The sequence below is a fragment of the Perna viridis genome, chromosome 15, assembly GCF_037379345.1.
Source record: "Perna viridis isolate PV_CMFRI_1.1 ecotype Kerala chromosome 15, ASM3737934v1, whole genome shotgun sequence".
In the NCBI taxonomy this organism is placed as follows: Eukaryota; Metazoa; Mollusca; class Bivalvia; order Mytilida; family Mytilidae; genus Perna; species Perna viridis.
In genome coordinates, this window is record NC_142459.1 from 3,285,200 (window position 1) to 3,309,726 (window position 24,527).

General features: G+C 33.6%; 1 protein-coding gene across 1 annotated transcript; it reads left to right on the plus strand.

Annotated features, from left to right (window-relative positions):
* The first annotated feature begins 6,479 nt into the window (after positions 1-6,479).
* On the plus strand, positions 6,480-24,509 carry LOC148596540 (uncharacterized). The gene is made up of 4 exons (XM_088563161.1): positions 6,480-6,583; positions 9,176-9,232; positions 10,133-13,682; positions 17,863-24,509. Exons 3-4 carry the CDS (start codon positions 10,236-10,238, stop codon positions 19,081-19,083), a joined length of 4,668 nt encoding a protein of 1,555 aa, XP_088419287.1. The 5' UTR covers positions 6,480-6,583; positions 9,176-9,232; positions 10,133-10,235; the 3' UTR covers positions 19,084-24,509.
* Positions 24,510-24,527: the final 18 nt, after the last annotated feature.

Sequence of the window (24,527 nt, forward strand, 5' to 3'; positions counted from 1 at the left end):
GAAATAAATACGTAGTCAGCATGTTCAAAATTCATGATTCTTTGATACCATAGATGCAGGTAGTTAAATTCGAAGTATCTATTTTCAGACCAAAACAGTAATCGTTGTATTGGCCATCGCCGCTCTGTTGATATTGGATGTCTCCGCTGACAAGAAGTGTCTGAACGTCTGTGAGGCAACAAACTATGAATGTCGGGAGCAGTGCAGCGGACGGACATACCAGTCGTGCATCAACAGATGTAGACAGAATGTCACCAAATGTAGAAAGTACTGTAAATCTAAGCGTACCCTGGCCTCTGAGGAGGAGCGTACACTCAACTCTATGGAGGACGATATGGAGACCAGCTGGACTGTAAACGACTGGGAATAAAAAGTCCGTTGGAGTGGAAATAAATGCATCTAGAAAAAAATCTGGAAGAGACACTGATACTAAATTTTGTTGTATGCATTGTCCTTTACTCTTTCTTTTAGTTTAATTATTTTATGTGTTTGTTTTTTACAATATTTTGTTACTTTTTTTCGAATTTTCATTATGTCTTTTTTTAAATATAGAATTAATGTAGTTTTTGTTTTTTTTTCTGTAAAATAAAAAAAAATTCTGAATCGGAATGTGTGCACTCATCATTTGTGGGTTGATCCCGATAACATTAGATAATCAAATTTCAGTACAAACATACAATACAATGTACAATATTATATATAATACCAAACATTATTGAATTGCCTTATACCATACATAATTAATACCTCATATTTTGAAGTGAACAAGATATTATATCCGTTATTATTCAGAATTTAAAGAGAGTTCTTTGTACTTTTTTCTATTAAAACAACGAAGAGAAAATATTTGATGAAAACATGTAGGATAAACATACAATTCATAGAACTAATACAAAAACGTGAGTACAAAAATGACAACAAAATATAAACAATGGACGAAATATAAAGTATTTTACATGTGAAACAAGTAACAAGGTGATTACATGTAAAATAAATAAAAAAAAACTGTTAGAACAGACACATAAACTTCCTAGAATTAAACTAGTATATATTGTACAATCGAGTGGCAAAGTTGCCGAATAACGAAGTATAAGAGGTTGGAATCTCTCAGCGCCTAGTCAGGAAATAGCTTGCCAGAATGATAAATTCAAATGTATATACAAATCGAAGAAAGCAAAAACAAGGGGAAAACTGTTAGTGTATAAGCTCATATGATGCACCCAATTCGGCTTAAAGTGTCATGCAATGCCCTTTTCAATTTATATGAAAAAAATAGAAAACGTGTTTTACATAAAATTAAATAGAAGAATTTTATTATTTACTGAACCAAACTGCGTGCAATTTAATCAAAAACCCTTTTGAATAGACAGGCCCCCGAGCAGTAAAGCAGTATCAAATATAATATAGTCCTTAACTAAAATGCCTAGAGATATATAGCGGACCGATCATTGTTTACCTTCAGGGGTGGGCTGGGAAAATATATTATATTGGACAAATAGAACTGACACCCCCTTTTCAAAATACGGAAAAAAATATATTGAAATATTCAAATAGAACAAGGAACATGGTACAAAAACGCATTTTTTTAGACACAAACATGTCATCGACAGAAATGCCATGTACATCAATTGATACTTAAATACACAATATCTCAAAACACACAGACGTAACATGTTCTATAAAATTCATTTATAAATTATACAAAGACAAAATATCTATTAACGCCAAACCTAAACCTTGGAATTCAATTGAATGCCATGGGAAAGATCTATAAAGGATTAACTGTGCTAGATAAAGAGAATAGGCAACATTATAAGTGGACAATTTTGTGCTAATTGTGGGATAGTCAATGAGCATGCTATACCGAGCATTCTCTACGCATGCTCAGTATAACATCATATGCTAGTAGAGATTCACTTTATCGAGAGACTGGTTGGGAAACATTAAAAGATAGAAGAGAACAAAAGAAGCTTCCTTTGTTGTATAATATGATTAATGGACATTGTCCTGAATATTTATCAGATTTACTTCCCCCATTAGTATCTGAGATATCAGTGTATAACTTACGCAATAACCGAAATTATAGCGAAATTACAGAAATGCCATGTACATCAATTGATACTTAAATACACAATATCTCAAAACACACAGACGTAACATGTTCTATAAAATTCATTTATAAATTATACAAAGACAAAATATCTATTAACGCCAAACCTAAACCTTGGAATTCAATTGAATGCCATGGGAAAGATCTATAAAGGATTAACTGTGCTAGATAAAGAGAATAGGCAACATTATAAGTGGACAATTTTGTGCTAATTGTGGGATAGTCAATGAGCATGCTATACCGAGCATTCTCTACGCATGCTCAGTATAACATCATATGCTAGTAGAGATTCACTTTATCGAGAGACTGGTTGGGAAACATTAAAAGATAGAAGAGAACAAAAGAAGCTTCCTTTGTTGTATAATATGATTAATGGACATTGTCCTGAATATTTATCAGATTTACTTCCCCCATTAGTATCTGAGATATCAGTGTATAACTTACGCAATAACCGAAATTATAGCGTCCCTCCAACTAGACTTTCATTGTATCAACAGTCATTTGGAACAATTTGGATATCTCCTTACGAGAATCACCTTCTTCTGATATATTTAAATTACGTTTAAAATTAAAATATCGTAATAACAATGCTATTAATAGGCCACCACTGTTTGACCTCATTGGTAAACGACTCATGAATTTGACTCATGCACGAATTAGAAATAAGTGTAGTGCTTTGAAAAACGACTTATTTATAGCACATATTATTTTTGATAAAAGCTGTTCTTGTGGAGCTTTGACAGAAGACGCAGAACATTTTTTTCTCGTCTGTCCAAATTTTGCTGTGCAACGAAACATGCTGTTTCAAAATTTGTCTAGGAATAAATATTTGTCTCAACACTCTGCTTTTTGGAGACGATAATTTGAGTTACGAGTTTAACTCATTGATTTTTAGTTATGTCCAAACGTTCATTGAAGCTACTAGGCGGTTTTTACGTGAGTAATATAATGTCGTTACATTCAGCTCGTAGGGTATATCGTGAACACTACTTGTGTTTATTTTTATCATGTTCCACTGCAACATTGATGCATGTGTGTCTTGAAAAATTCAACTTATAACTTATTTAAACATAATGCAATCAATTTGAGTAAATATTTTTCGATATCCCTGTCTAATTTTATTCATGCTTAATCCCCAGTGCATGCATCTATGTTTATGGGTCACTACATATTTGTTTGTCTCTATAGTAACTTCGTAAATAATACTATTTATTGTAAATGTCATAAGTATGTATCATTCAAATGTATATATTAGGAGAAGGCATCGATAAGTTGTACAACTTGTGTCTAATCCAATTGTCTTTGACAATAAAATATGTTTAAATTCAAAAATTCTGAAAGGGGCGGCGCTGACTGGCATATAAAGAAGTATGCGCTTTGATTTCAAGTTCTTTTGTTATAATCAACCAAACGTTTCGAGCATAAGAAGCAGTCCGGGGCCTCTTTGTATTCGCTTATGATAATTGCTACATTTAGAAATAAATACGTAGTCAGCATGTTCAAAATTCATGATTCTTTGATACCATAGATGCAGGTAGTTAAATTCGAAGTATCTATTTTCAGACCAAAACAGTAATCGTTGTATTGGCCATCGCCGCTCTGTTGATATTGGATGTCTCCGCTGACAAGAAGTGTCTGAACGTCTGTGAGGCAACAAACTATGAATGTCGGGAGCAGTGCAGCGGACGGACATACCAGTCGTGCATCAACAGATGTAGACAGAATGTCACCAAATGTAGAAAGTACTGTAAATCTAAGCGTACCCTGGCCTCTGAGGAGGAGCGTACACTCAACTCTATGGAGGACGATTTGGAGACCAGCTGGACTGTAAACGACTGGGAATAAAAAGTCCGTTGGAGTGGAAATAAATGCATCTAGAAAAAAATCTGGAAGAGACACTGATACTAAATTTTGTTGTATGCATTGTCCTTTACTCTTTCTTTTAGTTTAATTATTTTATGTGTTTGTTTTTTACAATATTTTGTTACTTTTTTTCGAATTTTCATTATGTCTTTTTTTAAATATAGAATTAATGTAGTTTTTGTTTTTTTTTCTGTAAAATAAAAAAAAATTCTGAATCGGAATGTGTGCACTCATCATTTGTGGGTTGATCCCGATAACATTAGATAATCAAATTTCAGTACAAACATACAATACAATGTACAATATTATATATAATACCAAACATTATTGAATTGCCTTATACCATACATAATTAATACCTCATATTTTGAAGTGAACAAGATATTATATCCGTTATTATTCAGAATTTAAAGAGAGTTCTTTGTACTTTTTTCTATTAAAACAACGAAGAGAAAATATTTGATGAAAACATGTAGGATAAACATACAATTCATAGAACTAATACAAAAACGTGAGTACAAAAATGACAACAAAATATAAACAATGGACGAAATATAAAGTATTTTACATGTGAAACAAGTAACAAGGTGATTACATGTAAAATAAATAAAAAAAAACTGTTAGAACAGACACATAAACTTCCTAGAATTAAACTAGTATATATTGTACAATCGAGTGGCAAAGTTGCCGAATAACGAAGTATAAGAGGTTGGAATCTCTCAGCGCCTAGTCAGGAAATAGCTTGCCAGAATGATAAATTCAAATGTATATACAAATCGAAGAAAGCAAAAACAAGGGGAAAACTGTTAGTGTATAAGCTCATATGATGCACCCAATTCGGCTTAAAGTGTCATGCAATGCCCTTTTCAATTTATATGAAAAAAATAGAAAACGTGTTTTACATAAAATTAAATAGAAGAATTTTATTATTTACTGAACCAAACTGCGTGCAATTTAATCAAAAACCCTTTTGAATAGACAGGCCCCCGAGCAGTAAAGCAGTATCAAATATAATATAGTCCTTAACTAAAATGCCTAGAGATATATAGCGGACCGATCATTGTTTACCTTCAGGGGTGGGCTGGGAAAATATATTATATTGGACAAATAGAACTGACACCCCCTTTTCAAAATACGGAAAAAAATATATTGAAATATTCAAATAGAACAAGGAACATGGTACAAAAACGCATTTTTTTAGACACAAACATGTCATCGACAGAAATGCCATGTACATCAATTGATACTTAAATACACAATATCTCAAAACACACAGACGTAACATGTTCTATAAAATTCATTTATAAATTATACAAAGACAAAATATCTATTAACGCCAAACCTAAACCTTGGAATTCAATTGAATGCCATGGGAAAGATCTATAAAGGATTAACTGTGCTAGATAAAGAGAATAGGCAACATTATAAGTGGACAATTTTGTGCTAATTGTGGGATAGTCAATGAGCATGCTATACCGAGCATTCTCTACGCATGCTCAGTATATACTTCTGCGAGAAAAATGCTTTTGTTCTAGCCAAGCCCTACCTCTACCCAAGCCGCGGACATGTCCATCGACTTAACACAAAAGGGTCTACAGAAACCAACTTCAGACTATAAAGAAAAAAGATGCATAGTACAAAAAATGTGAAATTACTAAAATCTATAAGAAGCACATGATTAACAATTATGATTCGATCGTTTTTAAATAAATTGGTGTAAAAGTGGGGTTAGCGTCATCTTTTTTTCTGGAAACTACTTTGCCGTTTCTATTACAAAAATGAACAGATGAAAGCGAAAACACCAGGCACTGCATCAGCAGATCAATATTCTTGCCATACACAATAACAACTATGGAGTGCACCCATCAATAATTTCAATCATACAGCAGCATGTGAGATGTCGCCAATGATATTTTCAATTTTGCTTTTTTGTTTTGCAAGTTAGTTAGCAAGAACTACATGGTATTATGTTTAACACACAAAATCTTCCAACATTACTTGATATACACTTAGAGGAGACAATTGTGTCATATAATCATTAATAAATAATATTTTTTAATCATGACCCACCCTTTTCGATAAATCAGAAGAATTATAACCCCATTCAAAGGTTGCTATTTTTCTTCACCCCACTTTTCTGACGGCCCGTCCCTGAATACAAATGATGAGCGGCCCATAATTTATTTATATTAAGAAGAGATATATAACTGAATATAAATGATGAGCGGCCCATAATTGAAAAAAAATGCTTTCTTTTTACTGTATAAAAAAAACTTGAAAATGCGAAAAAAATGAAGACGTCATACATCATTGCATTTTTTAAAAACAATTGAACAAATGAAATATATTTTTTGCTGCTTGTGAGATATACTAATGTTAACCTAAATAGAAATTTTCTGTTGCCTGAAATTGATATGAAAATTTTATTTAAGCAATTCTTTCACAGGAAATAATTATTGTGTAGTCCGGATTTTTTACCTACTCCGATTTTTATTTAGAAAGGACTGTTTACTTCCTTTGTTGCTTCCCTTTGTCAGAGTCGGAGAGAAAAGCGTCGACAAGATTTTAAAATGCAAAATGCATCTAAAATACCATTAACAATGTGATCTGGTATGTGTATTCCAAATATTCATGATATATAGACTTGTCCTGCACCAATGACATTCAATTATCGAACTTTTACAGATGCATATGGGCGGGACTAAGTCCTAGAGTCGGTTTCAGGAGCATTTTGATACAAACATTAACAATTACCATCAAAATAACTTGTTCTGAAGCATTTGTCTTAATGATTTAAACGAAAAATATTGAAATCTCTCAATATTAGTCTTTATTGAGTCAATATTTTGAACAGATAAACATTTAGTTATTTCCTTAACCCACTTTAACATGAATAGAAAGTGCACTTTAATTTTATCTCACGATGATGATATTGTTGCCTATCAACAAGTATTTTTTGTTTATCTCTACTGCAACTGTTTTTGTATATGTGTATTTATTAGAAATCATGCACCCAAAGCATCCATAGTCAATGTATTAAATTGAACAAGAAAATTCACCTGCCATGAAAACAAAATTTTTTATATCCTTATTATAACAAAATATGTTTCTTTTCATTGCATGTAAGGTTATTGCATTGATATGATGATACGTTATTGAAATTCTCATGATCAAATATGATTTTACAGCATCTTGTGTGTGATCAAACATTTAATTTGATCTTACATGTGATGCATTCTGATTTCTGCTTCCCTATTATAATAGACACAATACATTGTACATATGTACCTTGCTGTCATAATGTTTTGAGGAATATAGCTTATCAGTTATAAGCAAACAACAAACCATTCTCCACCTTCCATGCTTGCTAACACAAGTTTGACTCTCCATTATTTCTCATATTAATGCACCCCACAGTTTTCACAGTACAAATGAGTTTATACAAGAAAAAACCTGGTAGCTTATATAGGAAAAACCTGATACTAAGATCTGTCTTTCTTTCAGGAAATGATAAAAATGTTTCTTCAAGTGAAAAAATTTTAGTTGTATTCAGAATTGTTAAAAGAAATTAAATACAACAAATGTATTCTTCCAGTCGCTAGTCTTTAAAATGTATTGATGATATAGACAGCCGTTTCAATCTGTTTCAATTCTAAAACAATCTGAAGTGGAATCCTTAATAAAAATATATATACCCTGCCTGCCTGGTCGATTCCAAAATTAAGGGCAAGGGGGGGGAGGGGAAACAAAAATTTTTTTAATGGTAGCCCAATTAAAAAAAAAAAAAACTTTCTTAAACATTTTTTCCATTTAGTGACACTGTTTAATGTTACATTACAGAAAGAGACACACTGTGACTCATCACTGACCGATTTTATTTCTTGTTGGGCATAACCTACCATTAAAAATACAAAATAAGGTTGGGAATATCTCTTAACGTCTTTTGATAAAAAAAAAGGGTGTTACCACTCACTGAGTGGTGTACCACTACATTGTACATGTCCATGTACAATATTTTTCTGTGATCAGTTATGGTATTCTCTTTCTGTACTGTAAATTCTGACGTCGTGATATGAATCAAAAGCTACATGTAAATTTCAAATCTGACATTAGAAAATTTTGAAATTTAAAATCCCCTACATGTGTATTTAATTTCATACCGGTAACCCCTGGTGATACATAATGAAAGGTCCAACTTACACACCCACTGGCACCATAATTTATAAAAATTGCTGATACTTTTCTGTGCCATTAGAATTTGCTTCCAACTTGAATTCAGGTCTGTACAGGGTAACTTTGTTTCAAAATTTTAATAGTATTTTCCAATAAACTAAGCTTCCTCATACATTAAGTTTGAGACATGAAAGTTTTAAATGTGTTCTGCATTGTAATTTTAGTGGGGAAAAAAAATCGTGTGTCACTTCAAGTAATGTCCAGACTAGATACATGTATCAAAATTAAAATTAGCCATTATTCTGTTTATAGCAGCATTTTTGGTCATTTTTATGTACAGTTAGTAGTAGTACACTGTAGGCACTGTTGGTTGGTACATTATGTACAGTTAGTAGTAGGGCCAGTAGGCACTGTTGGTTGGTACATTATGTCTTTATTACTTGACAGAAGATTGGATGACAGGGAGAGGTTTTTGTAATAGATTACATAGACATAAAATATCAATACTGTTATTATTCAAGCAAAATTCACGAAAACTTCTCCTTGTCATCAATGTCTAGATTAGGCCCTGATGACATCATAACCTTTGATAGATAATTTCAAATATCTTCTCTGGTATCAGAGACTGAAAAAAATATCAGTCCACAAGATCAAAGGAAAAAAAGTAAAGATTACAGATTAAAATGGATGGGTACCCCTTTCAATGATATTGTCCCATTTGAACTGTGCTGTGTCCATAATACAATGTATCAAGCAACATTTCTTTCTACTTTCTGACCTTTTACCTTTGGGTTTTTACCTATGATTAATGCTATCAAAGTCATGACAGATTAATTCTGATTGGCTGATCAGGAAGGTCGTCTGAACAGAAAGATGAATGGAATGTTGTTATATCCTACTTGCTGTGACTGAATGGAACAATTGATAGGTCTAATTTTAATTAGATTGAATTGATTTGCAGTTATTTTGAAATACATACCAATATTGTTATTTTAGCTGTAATTGATATATTTTTGTTTTATGTTACAGAAAGATTTCAATAGCATCACAGTATGAGTGTAAACTAAAGACTATCGACTGTGTTCAGTAAGTTTTGGATTAAAAAGGGAACAACGTTTGCAGGGGACCAGTAGCCATTGGTACCATAAATTTTATTGGGTCCCTAACTTTTTTACAGAAAAGTCCTGTATTAAATGCAAAAAAATCAATTTTTGGAAGTTGGGCCTCTGAACTGAGAATAAAAAATGTTCCCTGTAATTTCTGAATAGCAGGTGATACAAAACAAATTCCTACAGTGTAGTGCACATGATGAGCAGAAATAGAGAAAAGTATTTATCAAGTCACTGTAGTTGTTGTTTGTACTTAAATACCAATTTTTTTTGAGTCATATAATGGTATTTTGCTGCTGTTGTCTTCAGACAGTTTGGTTTCTGGAAAATAACTTCAGTATAAGTGTATGAATCTTAATAAAATTCTGTCTGATGAAAATCAGCTGTTATGATACACTACACTGCCTTACGTTACGTTGCATATCATAACAGCTGATTTTAATCAGATTGAACGAAATTATACCACAAGGTGCCATACCACAAAGGATGGCTTGGATTAATTTTAGGGGTTTTCACTGGAACTATGTAGGAATAATGGGCCGAAAAGAGGTCAGAAACTGGGATATTCATGCTGTGTGAATAATACATGTACTTGACTATCTATAAGAGAATGGATCTCTGTACCACAGAGTGCCATATCTCCAAAGGATTTTAGGTGTTGTAACTGTAACCATTTATGAATAAGGGACCAGAAAGGGGCCACTTTGATTCTGGTCAAATTCTTGTCCTCTATCAAAATTCAGAGCTGTATCAAGCTTCAATGGTGTGTCCAGACTTGCCCCATTTGTTCAGGGTTTGACCTCTAGGGTAGTATCAAGCTGCACTAATGAATGTATGCCTGCTAAATACATTTTAATATATTCTTTTTTATTTTCAGAATTTCATGGTAGATGGATGCAGTCCAACAGTCAATTATGACTCAGTAAAATGGATTAAATGTTTACAATGGATATGTAACTTATAAACAAATATTTATCACCATGACAACCACTATAGATTCTCTACAGTGTCAGATCTGTAGTAACTTTTTCCAGGATATTCAGCAGCTGAATGATCACATTGAAACACACACGAAAAAGGAACTCTATCAGTTTGGCGTGTCGCTGAAGAACTATCTGGAGATATTGATTCGTGAAAATACTGTTTTAAAGGCACAGTTCAACCACTTAAAACAGTCTCAGATTCAAACATCTGAGGAACAAGCCTATCTTTATGCTAACACATTCAATGTTCCATCTTCTTCAAAGGATGAACAAGGAGATGTTCCAATTGAAAACAGTGATAAAGTTCCAGTTTACAATAACCCCGACGAGCAAGTCAGTCAGGAAGATAACCAGTACAGGCAACCAGATTATGTACAGGAAGTAACTGTTCAGTCAGCGGAGCCAGCAGCAGAGAATGTTTCCATGATAGATCTTAGTCAGGAGGATATTAATAAAAATGGTCCAACCTCGCCAAAAGTGGCAGAGTCGGAGGATGAGGTTATAAGCTGCTGTATTTGTAAGATGACTTTTCCTACGTACAATCTTCTGAACAACCATATACAGTCACACATAGATAGCAACAGTTTTGCTTGTCCTGTCTGTCAGAAAGTTCTGAATTCTCGAAACAATCTCCTTGTCCATATCAGAATTCATACTGGTGAAAAACCTTACAAATGTCAGATCTGCCAGAAACCATTCACCCAGTATGGCACATTGTATCGTCATAGAAAGAAACATGAAGCAAATGGAGAATATGAGAAAGCAGGCCTGTCCCCGAGAGGGGGAGACATGAGTGATGCTAAATCAAATCATTCAACAAAGAGCACAGAGACAGCAGATTCTCCAGTTGTTGATGATGATCCATCACGGAGACAGGCAACAATACAGCAGCAACAACAGTTATCATACCCACCTAATGTCATGCTGTCTCCAAACACATCACTGGAAAGCATTTTACCCCAACAGCTTCTGGCTCAGGAAGGTATTACTCCAGAACTTTTGGAGCGCTACAATCAGCTTCTGTTCCAAAAAGTACCAGGACAAACATATGGACAGGGAACCAGCAAAGAAGGATCATGGCCAAAGACCAGTGAAACTGAGGAACCTAAAACTTCTGCAATACCAGTACCCCAGCCCCGTCCTGAACATATATCTGTCAATTCGCTGGAAACACTGCCTTGGGCAATAAAAAAAGAGCATGAGAAAGCTGAAAAAGAAATAGATCTGAGCTCGATGACAGAACGGGAGACAATAGACCAGCACCAGCAACAGGGTCACTATCCTTATATGTATAGTGGTGAAAATCACACAGAAACTACCACATCTGAAACATCAAAGACAGAAACCAATACCGAAAAAACAGAAACGACAATACATAGTCCTTTAAACATACCTCAGATTCCGCCTCGGGTACCACCAAGTCTTGATGTTACTCACCCGGAATATTCTTTGAACCTTCTGACATCACAGGCTGTCTTAGCTAACCCTAACTATATTTACCCTGGACATGATGGAGGAACTGTACAAAATAATGAAGCTGCCCTGGAAGAGCAGCTTAAAAAGGAAAAGCAATTGGTTGAAGAATGGAATGCAGCCATGCAAGCTCATGCCCAGGCCAATGCTTTAGCAGCTCAACAGTTCCAGCAAAGTCTACCTCAAACTACAGAAAATCAAAAGGAAGCTAAACCTAACCTGTGCAATAATCAGTTAGAGTCCTTCACTAGCTTGACAAAAAATCTGCTGCAGAAACTAAACACCAAGAAGGAAGAACCAGATGCAGAAGCAATAGATAAAGGGGATTTGAAATGTTCTGTCTGTCACACAGTTGTCTCAACATATGAAGAAATGAAAGCACACATAAAAACCCACAACAAACACACCTGTGATGTCTGTCAGAAAAGTTTCTCTACACCATTCGTACTCCGTCGGCATAAAATGATACACACTGGTGAAAGACCTCATGTCTGCACAGTCTGTGGGAAAAGTTTCATTGAAAAGCAACATCTTACTTGTCATATGAGAACCCATACAGGAGATAAACCGTACAAATGTAAATATTGCCCGAAGAAGTTTGCCCAGAGAAGTAGTGTCCAAATACATCAAAAGGTACACCAGAGGGGAGATGGTAAACGGTCATCTACTGAAGAGGGAGAACTCAATGATCTGAATACATCAAATGAAATGGAATCATCACCTGATGCTAAATTGAACATGACTGAAGCCAACATGCTAGAACTTAGAAGAAGACTTAGTTTTAATGAAGCTGATTTAATCAGATTTAACCAGAACCTAGCAGCACAAAGTTTGGAAATGCTTCGACCAAGGACTAAAAGTGTAGAATATCCTTCAGCAGAACAGAAAGCATATTGGGATCCAAGCGTCCACAATGTTTATCCCACTGCTAGTTCTGGTAATGATGAGAATAAAGATGCTTTAGACCTGACATTTCACAGAAGAGAACGATCAGTCTCCATGAATTCTGAACCACAATCAGCACAAACCATAGATTTGACCAAAACTACAGAACATAGTCAACCTCTTGTAGTTCCAAACCCTGCAAGCGTTAAATCACCAATTCTGGAAACTGCAAAATCAGCTGATGCAGAATATGAAGCCAGGATAAGACAGCACCTTTTGGAAGCACAACAAGCACAGGCCCTTCAACAAGCACAGTTAGCACATGCTCAACAGCAAGCACAGGCACATGCCCAACAACAAGCACATGCTCAGCATCTAGCACAGCAAGCACATTCTCAACAAGCACATCAGCAGAATGTACCAAATGGGCAAGATGAACATACACAGGGTCAAAATTCAGAACAAGCCTCATCAACATCTACAAGTGAGGCTAGCCAGATGTTCTTACAAATGGCAAAAGCTGGTGAATCACCCTACACATGTCATGTTTGTGGGAAGACTCTTAGTACGCTTTATACACTCCGCAATCATATACAAAATCACTATGGCCATAAGCCATTCAGCTGTGATGAATGTGGGAAAACCTTTAGCATCAAAACTCATCTGATTACACATCTCCGTGTTCATACTGGCGAAAAACCATACATCTGCCAATGCTGCGGCAAACATTTTCAACGCTACAGCGCTGTGCAGCGCCATCTCATGTTCGTTCACAAGGTAGAAAAGGGGGTAAAAGGAAGAGACTATGTTATTGTCCATTCAGACTCAGCTAAAGATGATATTCTTCAGGAAATCAAGGATCATGAAGACGGCAATGGAAGTGATCATGAACCCCATGAATCTGAGAATGAAGCAGATGTACCAATGCCTACACCTTCAAGTCAAGTGTCGATCAAAAATGACCCCCAACTGGCAATACCAAAAAATGGTCTAAACTCATCCTTAGATGAAAGTGGGACAGAATCATCTAGTAGTAAGGAGGAACAGATAGAATGTCAGTGTACACTGTGTAATATCTTGTTCCAGGTAAGATTGATGTTTAGGCAAGAAGACAAAATAGGCAACCATAACATATGTGTAATAGTAACAAGATGTTGCCTGTGGATAATAGTTACATGTACAAGATACAACTTTAAGAACATTGCATTAAGGTAGATCATACATATTACTTGGAGCATTCTTTTCTGTCAGCTTTCAAAATCATACAGACATGTATATTTTAAATTATCTGATGGCATTTGTAGTAATGTAAAAATAATTACTTTAAATTTTTCAAAAAGAATTTTGGACATAAAAATTGAATTGGTAAAATAAAATGTACTTACATTAATTATTCAAAAAAGCCTTGTTCAAGGGCAGATAATTAACAAAAAAAATGTTCCAGAGAAATGTTATGGGAATATTTGGTTTTTTTTATGACATTTCCGGGAAAAAAGGAAGGTCACATCAAATTTTCTATTTAAAGTATGAAAATGTGCCAGATAAGTGTTCTGTATATAAATGTCAAAAGATTTTAAATATTTTACAAGGTAGTGAAGTACCCCTCCAGAATTCATATAAAAGCTTACATTATTAATGCTCCATAATTCAAAATCAGATTTGATTACCTTTGTTTTTTACTTTATAATACTTCAGTATGTTCATTCAGTCTTCTTCCGGAGAAAGTGGGAAAATATATTTACAAAAAAATATTGCTTTTTATCTACCTTAAGTGCAATTAACATTTAAGGAAAGTTTAGTAAAAAATCTATACTGGTTATGAAACAAGGAAACATGTATTTAATTAGGCTGGAAGCACTTCTGTGTGATCATTTCAAGTATTGAAGTATGGGAGGTTGAGTGTTCAATCCATGTCTGGGTCACATCAAGGACTTTAAAATTGGTAGTCACAGCTTTTCCAACTCTATATGTAGGGGATAAACAGCTTCTCCAACACTATATGTAGGGGATACTCAGCTTCCCCAACACTATATGTAGGGGATACTCAGCTTCCCCAACAATATATGTAGGGGATACTCAGCTTCTCCAACTAGCACACTGTATGTAGGGGTTAAGAGTACTAACTGGTTGGCTTGGTGTCAGAATAATGTATATGCTGTTTCTGAAAATAGAACAAAGGAGTCGGTCAAAAGTTTTTCTCATACACCTTAAAAACCATTAGGTTTAGCCAAATTCTTTCCATTAGCAAAATGATCCTCATCATAAAAAAGTCTGAATTGGGTCAAAGTTGTTAGAGTTATTTCTCTTGAAATGTGATAAATGACGTTTTTTTTTTGTACAGTTTGAAAACTGATAGAAAGAAACTTTCAGTTGCTGTAATTAATCTTTATGATAAGGACTATGAAAGTCTGCATTTGATACAAGTTGTCAGACGACTCTAACTCATTGTTAGAGTTATTGCCCTTGATAGGCAAAAAAAGATGTTTTGAGCTGTTTTCAGCCAATATTTTGAAAACTTTAATAGATAGAAGGAATCTTTCAATGGATGATATGATCCTTATAATTCCTACCAAAATCTTCTTTTGAGTCAAAATTGTTGAAAACACTGTCTTAGAAATAATGCCCTTAAGCGAAAAATTTAACCAGTTGAGCAATTCAGTCTCTTTGGAGGCTCTTATTTGTAATGAAGCCTCATGAAGAGAAAAAAATGTTCATGTGGAGCCAAAATAGGGTATGTAAGTCTTGTCACCTGTTTACTTAGCTTTGAGTTCAGCATTAAGTACCAGTCCATGTATAATTCAGACATTGCCTACAGTAGAGGTGATTCATGGTGTAGAAACACCCACAAAACAAATATTTTTTTTTCAGTCGACATATATTCTATATTTTTGTACTCAGATCAGCACTTTTGAGAAAATCATACATTTATCTCCCACTAAAATCAACCAAATCAAACAAAATCAAGAACAATAACTCTTGCAAAGTGACAATTTTATGTGCAATCTGTAGAATTTTTATCTCAAAAGTGCAACAACCAAATAAAAAACTAAGACTGGTTATGTAATCAGTAACTGTTTCAGAACAAGAAATAAAAGTTAATTTGGTGGGTTTTTGACATGAATCACCTCCTGTTTGATTTTTATAAAGAATGTTAAATGTAAAGCATCTTTTTGTGATACAAAACAGGCAAAGTCAATATTTTGTTTTTTAAGATAAAAATGTTCATAAAAAGCATAAAACAAGGTTTTTCATTGTAATGCAGCATTTCGAGATGCAGGAAGTAAACAATAAGATACAGATGCAGTCTTCTGATTTCAATATGTTCTAGATTTGAAATTCCAGATAGGAAAATAAAACTGGAACAAACCTTAAAAACCCTATATAAAAATAAATGGCAGAAAGGAGCCTGGGTAATACTGTTATATTTTTTTTTTCTCATTTTGATAAAATGGGTAGGTTCCTTAATTCTGTAGTTTATTTGGCACTAAAGAACCAAGTTGGTAGTGTTTGTTCACAAAACAATACAAATAGGGTGATGTTCATATGGTTTTGGCAAATTAAATAAAGTGGATTCTGTGGGGAAAAAAATTACATCGGAAGCTTTGGAACATTAAATATGTAGTTTCTAAGTTTTATTCAACACATGACATCACTCAAAGGAAATGTAGAACATTTAAGATATTTGCAAAGGAAATACATACAGGGAAATATCCTCATAAATAATAACTAGCTACTTGTACATGTAATTGGACAAATTTCTATTGAGAAGATAAGCTATTTAATTCAAATTGAAATACACCAAGTCTTTGAAGGCACCTTCAGCCTTAAGAATAGGACTTGAATTTGGAATTGATCAAAGCATTTCAGCGATTTCAGAAAGGCAATTAAATTAAAAGAAGTTTTAGTTTTTAATAGCTGTGATGGCTTGAGTTATTATACAAACATGTCATATAACAATTCAACATTGTCATAGTTTCCAATGCAGTGACATTGTCCTAGTTTCTAATGTCAATCATATTGTCATAGTTTCCAATGCCAATCACATTATCCTAGTTTCCAATGCCAATCACATTGTCCTAGTTACCAATGCCAATAACATTGCCCTAGTTACCAAAGCCAATGACGTCCTAGTTTCCTATGCCAATAACATTGTCCTAGTTTCCAGTGCCAATCACATTATCCTAGTTTCCAATGCCAATCACATTGTCCTAGTTACCAATGCCAATAACATTGCCCTAGTTACCAAAGCCAATGACGTCCTAGTTTCCAATGCCAATAACATTGTCCTAGTTTCCAGTGCCAATCACATTATCCTAGTTTCCAATGCCAATCACATTGTCCTAGTTACCAATGCCAATAACATTGCCCTAGTTACCAAAGCCAATGACGTCCTAGTTTCCAATGCCAATAACATTGTCCTAGTTTCCAATGCCAATCACATTGTCCTAGTTACCAATGCCAATAACATTGCCCTAGTTACCAAAGCCAATGATGTCCTAGTTTCCAATGCCAATAACATTGTCCTAGTTTCCAATGCCAATCACATTGTCCTAGTTACCAATGCCAATAACATTGCCCTAGTTACCAAAGCCAATGACGTCCTAGTTTCCAATGCCAATAACATTGTCCTAGTTTCCAATGCCAATCACATTGTCCTAGTTACCAATGCCAATAACATTGCCCTAGTTACCAAAGCCAATGACGTCCTAGTTTCCAGTGCCAATAACATTGTCCTAGTTGCCATCATTAGTCAGTCATTAGTCAGTTGGTTTCCTTATGAAAACTTTGTTCTGATATGTTATCTAAGGGACTGTATTAAGTTTTAATGTAAGTTTTCTACCACGATCAAATGTCTCTGTGGTTGTGTGCTCTCCTCCTATGTGATAGATTGTGGGTTTGATCCTTGGCCATTTTATAATTGTTAGTCATTGTTCCCCCCCCCCCACCACAAGCATGCAGTAACTAAGAGGAAAGAGTGATGACTGGTTGTCTCTAAGTCATTAAAATGAGTCTTAGTGGGGAAACATACATAGGCTGTTGCTTCAGTTAGCTAACACAGTAATCATCAGGCTCAGCATGTCAGTCTGTATGTTGGTCGATCATTCTCATCTAGACATGCATCTAAGGCATTGACCTATATTGTATTATCAATCAGTCAATCCTTACAATGATTGATTTTTTGTGGTTGTAAATTTGATTGTGATTTTCCCAATGCTTATATAGAGTATGTCCTACTTTTCTCAATGTCAAATTTGTTTTATTTTAGGACCATGAAGCACTTACAAAGCACCTGGGTATAGTACATACTGGTGGGAACAATAGAACATGTGAGATCTGTGGCAAGAGTTTTACCGTGCCTTTTTCTCTCAAGAGACATCTCATGATCCACATGGGTATCAAACCACACAAGTGTGCAGAGTGTGGAAAACGTTTCACAGAGAAACAACATTTAGAATCACATCAACGTGTGCACACTGGAGAACGTCCATTCAAATGTCATGTCTGTCGTAAAGTTTTTTCTCAATCAGGAACTTTACAGAATCATCTTAAAAAGCACTTTGAAGATGCCCAGGTTACACCAGACGCTAGACAGGCAGCCAGTCATGAACAATTTATTAATAACATTCAATATCAAATGATGCTGGCAAGAGCCCAAATGGCTCAAGGTGGTCTTGAAAGTTCTTTAGTCCTACCACAAGTGCTGCCACCTGGTGGTGATGTATCAGCTGGAGCAATACAGATGAGATCTTTAAGTGTAGATAGCTCTTTAGGGGTACCTCAACCAGCAAAGTCACCTGGACTTGATACTAATGTAGCCGCTGCTCTTGCTTCACGGTCAGTCAGTGTAGATAGTGCAATAGCATTACAACAGCTACAGGAACAGATGCAGGTTGCTGCACAAATGGAGCGTCAAATGCAGGAACAGTTAGCGGCAGTGGCTAATGCTGAACGTGCAATGCAGGAACAAATTCAGGCAACAGCAAGTGCAGAACAGGCAATGAGGGAACAACTTCAACAGGCAGTTCAGGAGCAAATTCAGCGTGCACAACAGGCACAGCTTGCAGCAGCTGCTCACGAGCAGTTACATCGGGCACAGAATGCAGAGGCAACTGGTCATGAACAGGTACAACAAGCACATAATATAGAGTCCTCAGGCCAGGATCAAGTCCAACAGGTTGAGAGTGCTGAGCAGGCTGCTCAAGAACAGGATCATACAGCACCTGGTGTTGAGCAAACTGTTCAGGAAGATGTACTCAAGGTACCAAGTATGGGGCCCAACACAGGAGCTCAGTCACAGATGTTGGAGGAGGGTACTCCTAATTCAGGGCAGAAGTTTGAGCACAACTCAGCAAGTACATGTAATGATAGCGAGATGAAGGACCAAAGTGATGGGCAGGGTGGACAAGAATCTCATGTGACAATGGAACAGGACAGTAAAATAGAAAAAGACAATGATGTGGAAATGACAGAAGTTTCACAAAGCTAAATATCATAGTTATATCTTGTACACACCTGACCATGTACTGTACATTAAGAAATTATTTTATGCTTAATTGCCAAAATAAGTTCTCCTGGGTTAAAATTGCAAAAATGAAAACTAGCATTATAAGTTACTGACCCTTTTTTTTTTATCTGCAAATATAAAAAAATTTTAGGTTTTATTCTAAAATGATGAATTCACAACAAGTAAAAGCACATTATAATTTCTGAATTGACTGTACAAAAGCAAAATAAGTCCAAATTTAATTCTGTAAATTATGTTTTAAGCATAAATAAAATGTTGGAGATATAATGTTGTAGGTAACACATCTCAATATTATCTGGAGAAATTTTATGGTGTCAATTTTTTTATTCAATCCAGGAGATTTTCTGGTTCTTTTTATTATTTTTTTGTTTCGTTTCTTCGTTATTTTAGATCTAACAAAATATAAGTGTTAATAAAATCAAAAGCTTAAATTAATGACTGTTTAACTTCGGGTGGTAAAATGAAGTAGAAATTCTGTTATATTTTCAGATATATAGTACTTATTTGTGTGTAAGTAAATGGTTGTAAATTAGATCGAATCGTGTGCCATGATATATTTTGAAGGAAAATAGTAATTTCCATTTCCAGTACCCTTTTAATTGGAAATATTTGTCACATTTGTGCTAAAATGAATAAATGATAGACTTGACCACCCATTTTTCAGAGTTACCAATTTTCTAAATTTCTGTATCTGCCCAAATTTCTTTGAAATACAAGAATGTAAATGATATTGCATGTAAAAAAATCAAATGAAAAGATGTCTATTTTTTGTTGCAAAATTTCACTGATTTGATTGATGGTTACATTACTGGTAGAGCTTTGTAAACCTTAAGTGAATTTAAGGCAATAAAAAATTGCAAAATTGTTGACTAATAACAACAGATTATATAGAAAATACGTGGAAAGTATTGGAGCTTTTCCCCTCCCAATGGCCAGTCTTTTTGTTTGGAGTTCTGGATCTATCATCAAATTTACCGGTAGTTAAGATTTTCATTACTGAAAGTTCTTTCAAAAAGAACAGGACACAAAAATAACTAAAAATATCTTTTAAAATGAAAGGGTCCTTTAGTTGTCTACGTATTAAATGAAGATATTATTTTTTTTTAATGTTTGGGTTTGTTAGATGACTGAAGTAAGTGGTTGTGTGGTAGTGCCAGTTTGATGGCAGTAAATAAAACCCTGATGTACTGTTCTGTTGTAAAATATTTTTAAAGATAAGGTCAGTTAAAGTCAATTGGTAGATACTCATCTACAACTGCTAAAGAGTCAGGTACCAAGCCAGTGATGGGATTGAGGGTTATGACAATACCACTTTTATGGAAGTTAAAAGAATGTTCAAAACTGTTCAAAAAACTTGAAAATTGGTTAGAACTTTAAGGTTAACATGGTTAAGAGATTTTGTCAAAATAAACATCTGTTTACAGTCCAAGACTAACTATTCTTTTTTACATGAGATATTAAAGCAATAGGATGTTAATGATGGGTTTTAGAATGTTCATGATTTCTTTTATTCAGGATTGAAGTTATAAGTTATATTTCAAGTTAAACTTCCCTCAGTATCAAGGGGAGATAATTGGCAGGGTAAACTCCAGCTTGCAGTCAGTGATGATTATTTTCTAATTTAATTTAATTGGCCTTGATTATAATATTCATCTGCTTTTACTTATCATGCAATGTTGTATTTTACAAATGTATAAAATAGTTTTTCAGCATTTATTTTTTGAAAATGTACAATGTATATTGTAAAGTGTTGATTCAATTTTTCATCTGTTATTTTGTGCACATTATAATGAAGATTTCATCATGTCATATATATGCTGATTATACTGAATAATCACACAAAACCAACAAAAAATGTCATCAGTTCATTTTACATCATGATATTTTTGTGTATATTAAATATTATACAAAATCTGAGTAATAATTTGATGTATTTTTTGTGTGTATTCACTAAACATGCTAGAGGTCTATGATAAAATTGTACATATATTTTACTGATGTAATTACGATATATATTTTGCTTGTTAGTTGAGTAGATGAATAAATGTTATAAGCAGATACAGCTTTGGTTCCTATTTGTTGTGTATATAGCTTATTGTATGTAAATCAACAGAGCAGAGCTCCATGGACTCCTTTGTTGCAGATGAAAATTATTAAACTCCCATTTTGAGAATTTTGAGAAAACAATCGACTCCGCTCAGTTGTGTTATTTCAAGTCTTTATTCCAGTCTTTTTTTTTGCATTTTGTGTTTTTTAACATTGATTGTTATAAAAAGTGCAGGTAGTATAAACAAAACATTAAATTTAGCTATGTATGTGTTTTAGAAAAGTTTGCAACATGTATTTAAATACTTTAGAAAAAAAAACGAGTTCTTCTCTCATTTGTTTAAACTTTTTTACATGTACTAGTATGTACTTTTGAAGAAACCTATAAAATTATATTTCTTTTATGAGCTAGTTTGTAATGTAGACAATAACCAGTTGATTCTAACAAATAGAATATTGTTTTTTCTGTCATAGTTCTATGAAATGTCAGCACTATTTTTGAAGAAATATTGATTTATCAAATTTTGATCATCAAAATTTTAGGTTAGATAATTTTTTTACATGGAACTTAACCAAATAGTCAATACTTGTAATGTTCCATCTCCAAAGTTTTAAACTTGATTAGTCAACATGTTCACAAGTAACTTTCTCAAACTTAAAAAAAAAAAAAAACACTGTAAAAAAGCACTGCTTCATGATATTTTATTTTGTTAAATTATTGTATTAACAAGTAAAGAATAGTTTGTCATTATTTCCCGAGGACTCTGATTATGACTTATTTGGCAGTATTTATCTTGTCGGTGAATTTGTATGCTATAGGGAGATACTGTTGCTATGATACTAAAACTCAGATTATTGTGCATGATCCCTCGGTATGAGGTTCATGTACAGCTGTATATTTTTATGAAACTAATATTAGTATATAAAATAAAATTCAATTAGCTTGCTTTATTTTAATTCTTGTTTACAGCTTTGAATATTTTTGTCTACAATGAACTTAAAGTAAGGTTAGGAGAAAATTTGTCATTTTGTGTAGGTAAATTATTTTATATGATTCTAAATTTTAAATTAAGTAAATGCATTTCTTATTTACATTTTTGTAGATTTTTTAGGATGGAACAATGTGATAGCTTTGATATAGTGCTGTTTGACTTTCTCTGTGTTTCTAAGTAGTAAAAATAGTGGCAGCTTCTCAACCATATATCTGCTGTCATATTATGCTGCACCTTTTACTGTTTTCTGTATCACATTAATTTCAGTTCATTATTTGTACATAATCTCCTCTTTCGTTCTCATTTCCGTATTTTTTTGTTATACATACCACCTGTTACTACGGATACTGTTTTATTTAGATGTTTCCATAGAGATTGTACATTTCCATGGAGACAGATTTGTTTATTTTTGATCAGTATTGTTGTTATGACATTACCCTAACTTTCAGTTTTATGTTTTGGGTAGAATCATTTATGTATTATATAACCAGGTGACTCATTACACATTTCTACAATAATATTGTACCACTTATATTAACCTATCAGTTAAGGTCAAAGGTCAAACACAGGTTCATTATGTAAGACCTTTGTCAAGCAACCTTCATATTTTAGTTAAGATTAAGCACAGGTTTATTTTGCATTAAGGTAATTCAATATGTAGGGGCTTGTGACCATAATAGTAATAAATATATTTCACTGTGGCTCAGTGCCTCTGGGTCTATAAACAGAAAGAATGTCAGACACTTTTCTCCTATCCCCCCTTCCATTTTGATAAATCTGAGTGAAATGCTATTTAATTATTACAAAGGAGCCATTTTCCTTATTGAATTCAGCACATACCTTTAATATTCAAAGATATACATTCAATACAGTTTGTAAAGTACGAATTTATATATTTTGCAGAAATGAAAATAATATATTTTGGATCCTGGATTCTTTAGTTTAAAGTTTAAGAAAAATGGTTTTGATACTTACATAGTTCAACACTTTTAAATGAAGTATACCATTTAATGTTAAGTCTGACATGAAATGATCAGTCTTCGTATGAATCAAGCAAAATTTATGAAATCGTAAACAGAAAAACCCTTAATAGTACATTTAATGTGACCTTTCATTTGTAAAAGGTCACAGAGTGCAAAATAGGTTCTTTCTTTTACTCTCCCTTTTTTAGTGATAATGGTAGGATTTGATTATCATATGTCAATATATGATGTAAATTATCATACAATTATCTATTGAATCAAGCACTGCACATTTGGCTGTGTAGTTCTGATTGTACAAAACATGAAATTACAGGGGTGTTATCTTATACAGATTTTCTGTTTTTTTCTACAAATTTTTACTGCAAATTACACTCAACTGTTTGTGAATATCTCCATAGTACCTTTGTTAAAATTTCAGAAAATTCAGGATTTTGCAGATCATTTTCATAGAATACTGTCAAAAATACAGATTGTCATCGAGTAGTTTGAACAGGTCTGCTCTCAAAGTATTCTTTTTTTCATCCTCTACCTAATTTTTACATAACTTGGTACTTAAAAAATGTATCCCTTTACCTGTAGGAATGTCACAATCTTTTGAAGGCTTGTACTTACATAATGAATTACAATTTTCTTCCTTCTCATTTCTGATGTCCATTTTTCTTTTTTTTACTGAATGAACTCTCAACACTAAAAGTTTTTTAGATGTGACTTTAAATTGTTAATTAGTGTCTGATTTTACATTTTCTGATCCACCTAAACTTATAGTAGTAAGTTGCATGTCTGATGCAGGGATGTGATTTTTCCACAGATTTGCAGATTTCTGCTTTTACAAATCTTGATTTTACTGTAAAAACTTCTTATTTTAATGTATATTCACGTCAGATTTTACCAATTTATGTGTCCCTGTTACTCATTGTATCTCATTTCTGATAACGGAAGCATATCCCTGGGTCATGAAATGAAATTTTTTTTCATAATATCAGCTCATATTTTTTTTGAACATTTGTCAAAACTTTTTGGTAAAACTTAAGTCATCAATATCTTAGACACTTAATATCAAGGGAAGAAATTGTAATCTTGTGGAAAAAAATTAAGATATAAACTTGAAGTTATCTTTCTTGCAAAAGATATTGTACTGCTGATTGTTTCACTTTACGTTAGAAGATGAGTTACCTCCCTTTGTAGTGTACACTTTGTACACTTTTTTTCACTTCCTGTAAAGGGAGATAATTATTTTTGCTTTTTTTTCTGCAGCATTGTAAAAATGTGTTATATTAATCACTGTCTATGTTGTTTGTTATATCTTTGTTAGAATTGTGTAGTGCCAAAATAGTCACCTAGGCAACAATATATAACATTAGGACAATATTTGTGTTTGTTTCTA